A 10,856-nucleotide genomic window follows, 5' to 3' on the forward strand; every position below is an offset into this window, starting at 1 on the left:
GTGGGAGACTCGCGAGGTTCGAGGGTTCTTAAGGCGCCCGGTCGCTCCTTCGAGTTCCTCTGGGGGCCCCGAGGTAAATGTGGCCCTTGGGTTCCCCCTCCCTCTGTGGCACAACCCTTAGTGCGCTGACACCCCTCCCCCGCGGCTAGAGTATCCCTGGAGTTGGAGCCTGGAGCATTTTGTAGATAGGGACACTAGTATTGGCTGGACATTGGACACCAGCTGGACAAATCTGTGGTGCGAGATGAGAGGTAGGTGTAGCTAGGCTTTGAGAAGTTGTTCCCATTGCCTTGTGCCAGGAGGCTGGGATGCCTCTCCCGTCAGTACCCATCTAGCTGATGATGAGGGGACAGTCGCCGAGAGCCCCAGAAGAAATCTAATCTGCACATGGCCTGGGCATGGGGCAAAAACTACACCAGATGCCCTCCTTGGTGCCCCCTGGTAGGAACACAGGCACATCTATCCTGCTGCTTCGCATGGGGGCTTTCAAGACCAACAGCCGTGGCATGTTTTAGCAGGGCTCTTCCAACTTGGCCCTTTTATGACTTGTGGACTTCACGGGCATGCTGACTGAGGAATTCTGGGAGTTGAAGTCCACAAGTCATAAAAGGGCCAAGTTGGAAGACCCCTGGTTTAAGGTGACCATGAGGGCTGGAACCACAGGCATCATTTTGTAGTAGTCCCAGCCAGAGTGGAGCAAGAGAGGCTGAGTGGCCCAGCAGGGGAATAAACTCCCTCCCGTTTGATTTCCTATTTATATGAAGTGGCTGAGGAAAACCCCACAGAGTCTGGGTTTGCTATCAGAATCTGTACCCGGGTATGTAACCCTACCAGTAGGCTTGTATGGGGGTCTCTTTCCTTTTCCAGCTGACTCACACAATCCGCAGAAGGGGCTGCCTTTTTCTGCCTGGGATGATGATCTGCCCTTAGCTTGCACTGAGTCAACCTTTGGATTCTGTTTTAACAATCTTCCTTCCTCTTTGGAGGGCAGTTACTGTAAAAGCTTGCTGTAGTATAAGAACATGAAGCCACATAGAATCATTGCTCTTACCACCCCCCTCCCGAGAGCCACGTGGATACCTCAGGATAAGACACTGGCTTTTTCCCATTGAGCGCAGCGTGATATGGAGTGAAAGGCAGTTTGGAATAGTGGTTAAAGGCATCGGGCTAGAAACTGGCAGGCTGTGACATTGTCCTGCCTTGATCATCTCTGATCATCTTCTTGGCATAAGAATATTTCTCAAATTACGATGCCCAGAATGGATAATACTCAGAATACAGCTGGTTCAGTACAAAGTGGAACACTTCCCTCCTATCCTTTGGAAATTGTGCTTCTGTTGGTGTAGCCCAAAATGGCACTTATCCTTTTAGCAGCCTTGTGATACTATGACTCATATTCAGCTTGTAATCAATCCCAGTTCCAAGAACCTTTTCAGACACACACACACTCACCGCACACACAAACTGTGCATTTGACTTCTTTTTCCTAGTGAATAACATGCATTTGTCTCAATAAAACTAGAAGGGCATTTTTCTAACTGTTCGAGATTGCTTTCAACTTTGTTTCAGTCTTCTGGAATATTAATTAGAATTTAGAATAGAATAGAGCTGGAAGTGATCTTGGAAGTCTTCTAGTCCAGCCCCCTGCTTAAGCAGGAGACCCTATACCACTTCAGACAAGTGGCTGTCCAATCTTTTCTTAAAAGCCTCCAACTTCTACAGGCAAACTGTTCCACTAGTTAATTATTCTTGTTAGGAAGTTTCTCCTTATTTCCAGGTTGCCTGTCTCTTTGATTAGTTTCCATCCATTTCCTAGTCTTGTTTTCTGGTGCTTTGGGCAATACGTTGACCCCCCCCCCCCCTCTTCTTTGTAGCAGCCCTTCAAATACTGAACTAACTGCTATCATGTCCTCCCAGTTCTTTTCTAGACTAGCCATACCCAAATCCTGCAACCGTTCTTCATATGTTTTAGTCTGAAGGCCTTTAATCACCCTAGTTGCTCTTCTCTGCACTTTTTCCAAAGTCTCAACATCTTTTTTGTAACTTGGCAACCAAAGCTGGATGCAGTATTCCAGGTGTGGCCTTACTAAAGCTTTATAAAGTGGTACTAACACTTCACATGATTTTGATTCTTTGCCTCTGTTATACAACCAAAGATTGTATTAGCTTTTGGGGCTGCCGCCGCACACTAGATGGTCCACTAGAACTCCAAAATCCTTGTGCATCAAAGAATTTGTGTCAAAGAATTGGAAGACAGCCGTGAAGCTTCAGCCCAGCCACCCGTGTTCAACGCAGCTATCCAAACTGAGGCACCTCATGTTTTCAGACTGGAGTTGTTCAGTCTCCTGACAGAATAATTAACCAATGGAACCGCCTGCCTCCAGAAGTTGTGGGTGCTCCATCACTGGATATTTTTAAGAAGAGACTGAAGGGCCATTTGTTTGAAATGGTGTAGGGCAGGGGTAGTCAACCTTGGCTCTTTTATGACTCGTGGACTTCAATTCCCAGAATTCCTGAGCCAGCTAAGCTGGCTCAGGAATTCTGGGAGTTGAAGTCCACGAGTCATAAAAGAGCCAAGGTTGACTACCCCTGGTGTAGGGTCTCCTTGAGCAGGGGATTAGACTAGAAGACGTCCAAAGTCCTTTCCAACTTGAGTATACCAAGCATCAGTGCCCGGCTGATTGGCCTGTGGTTCCCTGTTTTCCTGCTCCGTTTTCCCCACTGCCTTTGAAGACAGCACCATTCCCCCTGAAATCTCAAGTATGGCTTCTATCCCCTTTTTCTTTTCTGTTTTGGTCAGACACAATGAAACTTTACTCAGAAAGGACCACGTTAGACTAGGAGACCCCTGAGCTGCCCCTAGAAGATCCCTCCTCCCTCCTCCCCGCAGGGATGGGCAGAAAAAAATAGCTGCAATCCAAAGGAAGCCAAGCAGTTGGGACTTTATGAGGATCGCTGCAGGATACACAGCTAGAGCCACAAGACTATGCATGCAGGCAGGCATCTCTCAAGCCTTGGAGGGATCCGGTCGGGCTCAGCCGCGGGACTGGATCACAGGGGCTGGGATACGGATATCCTGGCCTCGTTCCAGGCGCCGCTCACAATCAATCAGGTAGTTCACACCGTCGATCACCAGCTGTACCAGCTCAACCTGCCGAGGATGGGAATACAAGCAAGGGTGGTAAGAGACAGAGGGCTGAGCTGGGGCAGTTCAGAATAGTCTCCTGGCCCCCACCCCAGATGTCCCCTGTTCATCCTTGTGGTACTAAGTCACGCTGGCATCACCAAGCTCTGAAGGAGGAAGCACCCTGCCCGGCTTGCCATCCACGCACCCTTTCCCAAGGCCCTTTCTCTAGGCCGGCAATTGTGCAGGTGGCTCAAACGGGCATCACAGAAAGCGAGGGAAGGCAAGAGAGGGAGGGCACTTGCACCCAGCCAGACCCGGGAGTCACCTCAGATTTGCCCAGGCGATCCAGGTTGGAGATGTCAAAGATGCTCCCTGTGGCAGCTGTGTCCACTCCCCCAGTTCCTCGCTTCTGCAGCCGCAGATTCTCCAGGATCTTAGAAAGCCGGTGGTCCTGCGTGGGAATGTGCATGAGGAGGGAAAACTCAATGTCACATTGAAAGCTCGGGGGTGGGGGTGGGATAACTGGGAGCCGGGTCTGTTTTGTAGCTCTGAGGTCAAGAGATGAGAAAAAAAAGTACTGATACTGCCATAAGGAAAAGTGGCTTTTTGGACTTTACAGAAAGGACTCGGAGCAGTTGGGACACTTCTTTTACTTGGACCTTACTTTGCTCAGCAGTGGCAGCTTGATGTGAACTCCAGCACGCAGGCCGGTGCCAAGGTTGGACGGGCACGTCAAGATGTAGCCCAGTCTTTCGTTCCACATGAACTCCCAGCCTCTCTCCTGGATCAGTCGCTCTACCTGATCGTGGGAGGAAAGAAAGTGTAAGTGGATCCATCGAAGCCAGTGCTCCACCACCACCTTCTCCCCAGTTTTGCCCACCTGCCTAACCCCCATTCCCTTGGTGCGGAGCCCCTTCCCTTCAGCTTCTCTGGCAGCCTCTGATTCAACCCCACTTCCATGATCGGCCCCCTTGAGAAGGTCTCATTGGTGAAATGGGGAGACTCACTTCCTTCAGGCCCTGACAGAACCTCTCAAAGACTCTCTTCATGTTGCCTCCTTTCTCCATGGAGATGACACGAGTGTGGTCCTCCTCATTGATCCAGACCAGGAAGGTTTTCTCATGGTTGTGCCTGATCAGGAGTTAAGATGCTGATGAGGAGAGAGGAGGCTACCACCAACTGACCTGGCTGTGGCGAGACCTTTCTTCCCTCCCAGGGCAGGCCTTAGTGGAGCTTTAAGCAGCTCTTACTCTATGGTGGGAAAGGCCCAGCCAGCTCCATTCCCCCACTAATCCACGTATTTCATTGCCGAAGGAACAGTTGTGCCCAGAGGACCTCTGCACAGGAAGACACCTCTCCTGAGGCTGGGCCTGGAGTATCTGTCCAGCCCAATCTGTCCCCATCAGAAGCATCCACGGAGGCCTACCAGATTCCCCGGGCATCAGGCCAGTCGCGAGCCATGCCTGCTGCTGTCAATAGAGGGGAGACCGGCTTGTCAAAAAGGAAGTGGTCCTGAAGAAAGAAGAAGAGGAAGAAGAGGAAGAGGAAGAAGAAGATCAAAATCCCTGCTAGGTTCTCTTTAGGCTTCCCTGGAATTTCATCCCAGGACAGAGCTGCTGCCTGTAGCCAGATGGGTTGTGGTGATGGCTGGCGGCCAATGTGCCTTGCGGGAAGTTACATGCAGTCCCAGACAACAGGTGACCTGGGCCTACAGGTACCGGCAGTTGGGTCTGATCTTCTCTGCTCTTCTTCCTCGTGGCTTTTTCTCCCAACCAAGCAGAGTCTGCTAGGGCCCTGCCCCATCCAGGCACACTCACCTCAATAAGCTGCTCCTGCTCCTTGTCCGTCATCTCACTGAGGCGGTAGTACTTGCCCGCCAGCTCCCCGGTCAGGCCACTCAAGGCTTCTGCTGAGACTCTCTCCACCTCCCGCCGTTCTGCCCGGGTGCAGGCGGGAGGCAGGCCCAGGCCACGGATGCTGCGGCCAGTCCGGACCCGCGAGGAAAGGACGTAGCGCTCATCAAACTGGCCCCCCTTGATCTGAGGAAGAAGAGGCTGGTCACACCTCAGGGAGAGGAAAGGTCAGCTCTCTGCCCACACCCTTTGACCCCCTCCGTCACGTTGCCCTTTGTGGGCTGGCCGGCTAGAGACGTGCCCTTTACCAGTGGAAGTAACAGGAACACCCTGTTTGCCAGGGTGCACCCTGGCCTGGCTGGCACAGGAGCTCTTAAGGAGGAACTGTAGTCATGGAAATGGGGGGGGGAGTACTTTGCACAGAGCACAAGCATTTTCCGTGAAACTTCCTGTGCCCAGAACACGCGCCTGTTGCTCATGATTCTTTTGCTTGGAAGCAGCCAGGAACGCTGAGGCAGGCGGGTATGTCATTCTCTGGTTTTCTTCCTCCCCAATGGCCCCTGACCATTCTTTATTTATGTCTTCTCTTGCTCTTTAAAGCAGCTGTTTCCCCAAGGGCTGCGCTCTGGGGCAACAAGGGGTTGACGCTGCTCTGTGTAGGAGCCATAGAATTCCAGAGCTTGGACGGATCTGTGACGTTCCTCCCCCGCTCCTCCTCCTCCTCCTCCTCCTCCTCCCCTCTAGCACTGGATCTGCGAGACTGCATCGTCCCTGGCAAAAGGCCATGGATTTAATTTCATTCCGTTTAATTGAATAGCCATCTACTTAAATACATCGTGCAAAGAGGAGCCCATTCCAGGCAGCTCCTAACCAAGATGGATTTCTTCAATCCAAAGTGTGACGGACCCTGGGAGGCATCTGAGGCCTGGCCTTGGAGAAGCCCCCCCCCCCAGTCAGCCTGGCCTCAGCAGCCCCCAAAGGGGCCGGGGTTCCCCATTCTTGAAATGCTGCCTTGTCCCAGCCTGTGACAGGGAGAAGACAGGGAGGCAGGAAAAGGCAGGTTCTGCGCACACACAGACACACACACACACACGGCAAGTCACAGAAGCTGCTTGGGTGACTGGGTCAGCCGTGCCCCCTAGCCCAGCCTACCTCACTGGATTGTTGTTGGGGGGAATAGAAGGAGATGGTATTAGATATGCCGCTACTGCCTTGTGTTCCTGAAGGGGCGTATAAATCTAGCCATCTAACCCGTATTATTTGACAGGTTAGTCCCTGAAGCCACAGAGCTGTGCTGGACAGGTGAGTTGCTTGTGTGCAGAAGAGCAATTGGCAGTTTTTGTCTTTTTAGAAAAACCTTTGTGTCGTCCAGATCACTTTGGGTTTATGCGTTCAGCTTGTCTATTAGAGTCTGAGATGAGCATTCCACCACTCAGAGTGGGACCACCGAGGGCTGCCCCAGCATTAACATTTCCTGACCCTTCAGGACGACCCCTCCTACCTAATGATTGCCAGCATCCCCCTTTCCTACATAGCTGGCTAAATAGAAGCACACATTAAATAAAAATTACCAGGCAAATGCAGAGTGGCTGGAATCCAGAACAAGTTCCTTTTGCGTTTGAGGCTGTTAGGGGGGCTTGAAGAGGCAAAAACACTTGCCAGTGCTCATGGGGTAACTATTTCACCCCTTAAAATCTCTAGACACTCTCCCTCTACAGGCCCAGCCATGCTTGGAAGTCACCAAATGTTGTGTGATCCTTGAGCTTATAGTAGTTGCACACCCCTGTCTTACACGTTTATCAATTTTTCACAATACTTGTCATAAGGTCAGGGCTGATTCTGAGAAAGGGTTCCTGGCTTGGAGCTTCTGCAGGCTTAAACAAGAAGAAGCAGAGCTTGGTCAGGCATCCAGCCTTGACCTTTCCATCCCATCCCAAGAGCAGGACTTGCCTTTAGCACTCACTCCGAGTTGTTCTGAACCAAGTGTGTGCCGAGGCTATGAAATGTGTGGCTGGTGATAAATTCAAAGACCAGTTTTGCCAACAAAGCTCTACTGAAGCTCCTTGCAGTCATGGCAGGCCCCTAGTTAGCATACCTTACGAGCTTCAAGATCTGTGGGATGCTTCATGGTGCGTGGGTTGTAGCCATTATGCCTCTCCTCAATTACAGGGTCAAACAGCTCTGCGAAAACCTGGAGTCAGAACAGGGCCGTTGGTTAGACATTATCTCAAGAAGCTCGATGGGCGAGGAAGGTGGGCACTCTGAGCACTCACCTCATAGGATTCCTCATCTCCTGCCACCATGCCCACTGTCTTGATGAAGGGGTGCCCAGGATTGTCCACCCCAGTCTGGATGCACTGATCCAGGGTCCAGCCGGCAGGTGTGGCTTTGTCACAGAGCCCAGCGTAGATGGCAGGTGTCAGGTTGCTGGCCATGCAGTTGTTATGTTTGCGCAGATCAGGGTACTCAGCACTGTGGGAGATGGTGGAAAAGGCAGGGTGAAAATGACAAAAGAGCCTTTTGGCCTGAATCCCTCCCATCTTCTCTTTCTCCGTCCTTCAGGAAGAGCATTTGGACACTGTTTCGGTTCCTCTGCTTCTAGGGTTCTCTGATGTCTTTGGAGCAGCACTGGCTCTTCCCTCGGTTACCCCTGACAAGTGAGCCCTGGTAGCCTCCTACTTCTGCTACGGAAGCCCCACACCATGGCCATCGTCCCATCCCCAGAGTTAGGTCCTCTTTGGCCCTATCAGTGTTCAGTTAGTGTTTCCTCCCTTATTCTACACTGAGGCATATACACCTTTGTGGCAGGGATTGGGGACACCAGCAGCAGAGGCAGGAGAGGGATCAACAAGAATGGGAACGGCTAATGTGTAGCCCATCCTGTTGCCATCCATCCAAGGATGGGTAGAGAACAGTTAAAATTTCTGCTTCTCTGTCTTCTGTCACCAGTCTTTCTGGTTTTTTGGTGCCTTTGAGTCAGTGTTGACTCTTGATGACTGCCTGGTCAAGTCCCTGCAGTTTTCTTAGCAGGAAGTGGTATGCCATTGCCTCCTCTTTCTTCCTAGGGCCAAGAAAGTCATTCAGTTGGCTTTGTGTCTAAGGCAGGACTAGAACTCACAGTCTCCCAGTTTCTAGCGTGATGCCTTAACCGCTACATCAAACTGGCTCCCATGCCTTCTTAGTGCTGGCTATAGTGTTGGATACCAGCTGCAGGTTGGATACCACAGGGGAAGACACCAGGGCATTACAATTAATAGAAGTTTATTAATAAAGTTTCTGCATCAGAGAGTTTCCCCCACTCTGGATCCATCAGCCCAAGTAGCAATGAGGAGGACTGCCCTGGCATCTGCTTGCAAAGAGCTTCCTTTTGTTGGATAGGCTTTGTAGCCTTCACGCTCTCTCCCCTGGGGGTTGCTTAGTCTAGGCCAGGGGTAGGCAACCTTGGCTCTTTTATGACTGGTGGACTTCAACTCCCAGAATTCCTGAGCCAGCCATGCTGAGGGGAAAGGGAGAGGTTCCAAGCTGAGCCATGTTGGCTCAGGAATTCTGGGAGTTGAAGTCCATGAGTCTTAAAAGAGCCAAGGTGGCCTACCCCTGGTCTAGGCCAATGATTCTCTTCACTATGGGCCTCCTTCAAATACGTTTTGTAGTACTTAATTCAAGATTTAAACCATAACATTTCTTCAAGCCTTTGTGGATCCCCTGTGCTGTGTTGACCCCAGCAGTCCGTGGACCCCAGGTTCAGAACCGCTGGTATAGGCCATTAGCAAGGGAGGTGCCCACTAGCAGGCAGAGGGTGCCTAATTAAGTGGGACAATTCTAGTTAAAATATTGATCAGATTTGTATGCTGTTTGACTCCCAATGACTCACAAGTAAAAACATTAAAAAGATACCACCAGAAACAAAAAAAATAAGGAACAGAGACAGCAAATTGACCAAATGACTTCACTGGGGTCAGAGTGGGAAGTTTGTTGTTTAGCAGCTTGTACTGCAAGCTGCACAGGTGCGCTGCCCAGAGTGGTAAATGGGAGGAGCTGGCTTGCTAAGCAGCCTGTGCTTGAATGTGGTTCAATCTCAGGTCACACGGATTCCAGTTCCACCAAGACTCTGCCTTTGTTCGCCGTCCTGGGAAGGGCCACCTAGGAGTGGCCCTGTTTTCCACTCTTCCTGCTTCCTGAAGCAAGGTGCTCAGAAGCTGGAGAACCTTCTCCGCTCCGCTGACTTGCCCTTTCCTCTGAGGCTTAGACAGGTGAACGTCTAACTTCAACGTGGAGTACTTAAGCAATGGTGGTGACCCTAATTCACAATCCAGCAGCAGAGTAATGCTCGCATTAAGTTCCCTTCCTTAATCTGCTTAGGAAGCCTCTCTCTCTTGACCTCATTGGCGATTTGAAGGGCCCTTGAAGTCTTCAATCTAAGGTGTCTTGAGGAAGGGGTGGGGGGTGGGGAGGTGCTGGGAGGGCTCTTCTGTGCCCTCCCTCCAACCAAAACCACCACAGGCGCCAGTCCAGGACCTGCAAGGCTCTTTCTCAGCCGTGAACAGCCTGCAGCTGGCCGGTCTTTCCAGCAGCAACCCAAATGGTGGGCGGGGCTTGGGCTCCATTCCTCCTTTGCAGATAAGGAAGAGGGAATTGCACCAGAAGCCTCGGCTGGCGTCGCACCTGAGACCCGTGCTTGGCTCCAGTGCAGCCCGGCCCCTCCCTGTTTTGGCCCCTCTACTGCCCGGCTTTGCTCAGGGTTGGGGGATGCTTCCAGGGCCCTTCTTGGGAGGATAATCACCCCTAGATTAATGCTGCCTTGTGGGATGGGGGAGACCTAGAGCCCAGAGCCCGGAGGAGGCAGCCAGAACAGCCCAGAAGGAGCCTGAAGCAGAGGGTTCCAGAGCATAAGCCAAGTGCATTTCTCTTTGCCTTAAAGCTGCGCTGGGGAGAGGAAGCAAACCCTGGGCGTCTGGAAAGGCAGGAGCCCGGTTGGGGGCACTGAGGAGACCCACTTTTCTCTGGGGGTCGTTCAGAGGCAAAGCAGGGTCCCTTTGGGGGGGGGGGGAAGCTGAAGGCCAAACCCAATTACCTCATTTTTGCGGCGCCGGAGAAAAGGGAGCGGCGCGCTCCTAAATTCGCGGGTGGGTTACAGGGGGTCCGAGAGGGGGACCTTGTTCCTTCGAGGGTCGGGAGGACCGCTGTCCTCCCGCAACGGCGCCCCGGGCCTTGCGCTCCAGCTCCGAGGAAGCCCTCCCGGGGGTCGCCGCCTCAAGGGCATCCCCAGCCGCCCCGGGAGCCCTACCTTGGAGGGTAGAGGCGCCGCTTGGTCCTGGCCGAGTGGCAGGCGGAGTCGCGGGAGAAGAGGAACCCGGCGCCCAGCGAGCCGGCGGCGCTCACCGCGGCCAGGAGGACGGCGGATCGCCGGGCGGAGAGGGCGCGGGCGAAGGTGCTGGACATGGTGCGGCCGCGGGGAGTCTGAGCAGCGGAGGCGCGAAGCAGGAAGGCGAGCCGCGGGCGGGCGGGCGAAGACTTCGCACAGCCAGGCGGGAGAAGGAAGACGCCAATGCCAGCCTCGCGGGGAGGGGAGCGCGGAGATTACGCCGCCCTAGCGCCGGCCCGGCCGGCCCAGCCCAGCCCTGCCCAGCCCGGGGGCCTCGCCCGAAGCGCCGTGCGCGGCTGCGGCACCCGGAGCGCGCTTCAGCACCGACCCCGGCCTGGACAGCGCCGGGCAGGGCAGGGGACCCGCAGTCAGGCCGGCCGCCCCCTCGGGCCCCGTGCGAGCGGGGGCGGCAGGCGACCTCCGACCGCCGCTACTTACCGCCGGGCCCCCAGCTGCCGCAGCCGCGGCTCTTGCCAGGCTGCCCAGAGGCTGCCGCGGCGGGACTCCCCCCCCC

The 10,856-nt window shown here is 53.5% G+C and overlaps 1 protein-coding gene across 1 annotated transcript; it reads right to left on the reverse strand.

The window, feature by feature from the left end:
• Window positions 1-2,922: 2,922 nt before the first annotated feature.
• On the reverse strand, window positions 2,923-10,419 carry CKMT1A (creatine kinase, mitochondrial 1A). The gene is made up of 9 exons (XM_015818612.1): window positions 10,265-10,419; window positions 7,254-7,452; window positions 7,076-7,171; window positions 4,945-5,166; window positions 4,554-4,639; window positions 4,135-4,258; window positions 3,792-3,926; window positions 3,453-3,578; window positions 2,923-3,151 (listed from the first exon to the last, which is right to left on the reverse strand). Exons 1-9 carry the CDS (start codon window positions 10,417-10,419, stop codon window positions 3,035-3,037), a joined length of 1,260 nt encoding a protein of 419 aa, XP_015674098.1. The 3' UTR covers window positions 2,923-3,034.
• Window positions 10,420-10,856: the final 437 nt, after the last annotated feature.

The sequence above is a fragment of the Protobothrops mucrosquamatus genome, unplaced genomic scaffold, assembly GCF_001527695.2.
Source record: "Protobothrops mucrosquamatus isolate PMUCROS unplaced genomic scaffold, P.Mucros_1.0 scaffold768, whole genome shotgun sequence".
In the NCBI taxonomy this organism is placed as follows: domain Eukaryota; kingdom Metazoa; phylum Chordata; class Lepidosauria; order Squamata; family Viperidae; genus Protobothrops; species Protobothrops mucrosquamatus.